The 1494-nt window shown below is 37.6% G+C and overlaps 1 protein-coding gene across 1 annotated transcript in view; it reads right to left on the minus strand.

Annotated features, from left to right (window-relative positions):
• LOC106522380 (vitamin D3 receptor A) overlaps positions 1–1494 on the minus strand; it is a gene marked incomplete at its 5' end in the record, with an annotated part of 7495 nt that overhangs the window by 5382 nt on the left and 619 nt on the right. Inside the window, 1 exon segment of the mRNA XM_014015361.1 lies at positions 442–558. Within this exon segment, the coding sequence (XP_013870815.1) occupies positions 442–558 (117 nt within the window).

Genomic DNA, 1494 nt, shown 5'->3' on the forward strand with positions numbered 1-1494 from the left:
TAAATAAATAAATAAATAAATAAAAATGAAGGAAAAACAAAGTTTATTTTTTTATAACATTTTTTTTTTTACTTTACGCCGGACTTAATTTTAAGATTTTGTTTTTTTTCTAATTCCAACTTTTGAATGCAGCTACTCTGTAAAACATTTATTTGTTTTTGCTGCTTGGCCACTTTCTGAAGTTAWGAGACAAACATGCATCATTAAGCATGTCATGTGTGAAACAGACGGTTGTTTTTCCCCGAACAGGTTTTATAAATTGCAGGCAGCCTGCTGTGAAATGTAATGTTTGGATAAATGTAGGTCAGAGAGCAAACCTTACAACAACAAACACTGCGAGGCATACGTTGACAGCGTGCCAGTAAGCAAAATAATAATTAACCTTCTGCATTTAAAAAAAAAACAGTAGGTAAAACGTTACAGTGTGAACACCAGCAATACCTGGAGACAGCAGGCAGATGGCCATGAGCAGCACATGTTCCTCCTCGTGCAGGTTGAGTTTCTTCAGACCGACTTGGAATTTAACCAGTGGCTCCAGCAGCTCCAGGGTGTGACCCGCTGTGGAAGGTTGCACCGTTAGAGTCTGTTACAGTTTCTTGCATTATGCAGGAAAACATTTATGTTTTTCATTTGGGAATGAAAATCTACTTTTTAGATTCAAAGGGTTATAAATTTAAAAAAAAACATTGCTTTTTGTGCACTGAATAGAGAGCATTTATTCTTACTTTACATGCAAGAGTGAACAAGCAGAGAGTGTGTGGGTCTGTGGCTGCCTTACTGTTTCTATGAAAATTCCTGAAATCAAAACCTCACAGTAAAGTGTAGAAGTGCACAGAGAAGCAGCTTGTCAGTGGACTTTATGAGACTCCCTTACATAAGATGGGAGAAAAATAATCCCATCAGTCTCATTAATTTCAACAATGAGCACTTTTCTACCCTCGACTTTCTTCTTGTGTGTGCTTCAAAGACACTTGGTGAGGAGCACGAGGAGGTAAAAAGGATTAATTTTATTGTGAGTGAGTAAAATCGGCAACACGGTCTCCAAATTAACATACTGTGGGTGCAAAGATGTGTATTCACATATTTATTTAAAACRTGGCATGCAGCTGCCACTACTCTTTGCTTTTGTATTCTAAACCAGAGACTCTGCCGTGAGCGCCACCTTGAGCGCCTCAGAAGAACAACAGGTTTTAACTTTGGGTCGCAGTGGGCCGCGGGACCGCATTGATTTTGAATAAGGTGCAATACACTTTCTCACCACTAGTAGCGGTAGTGCGCCACTCAGTTGTTTAACAAAATTTTTAATACATCGAAGAAGAATCTTAGAAAGCGAGCTAAGAATGAAAACATATGAAAAGTAAAAGGCAAAAATGAAAACAACCCATCAAAAAACACCAAATTTCGTCACTAATATGAAGAGCAGCTTCTGGTTCTACCATGCAATATTTAAAAAGTTAAAAACATTATCAAATACAGTTGCAGATACAGCTATAT

This window comes from Austrofundulus limnaeus, unplaced genomic scaffold (genome assembly GCF_001266775.1).
Source record: "Austrofundulus limnaeus strain Quisiro unplaced genomic scaffold, Austrofundulus_limnaeus-1.0 Scaffold128, whole genome shotgun sequence".
Classification (NCBI taxonomy): Eukaryota; Metazoa; Chordata; class Actinopteri; order Cyprinodontiformes; family Rivulidae; genus Austrofundulus; species Austrofundulus limnaeus.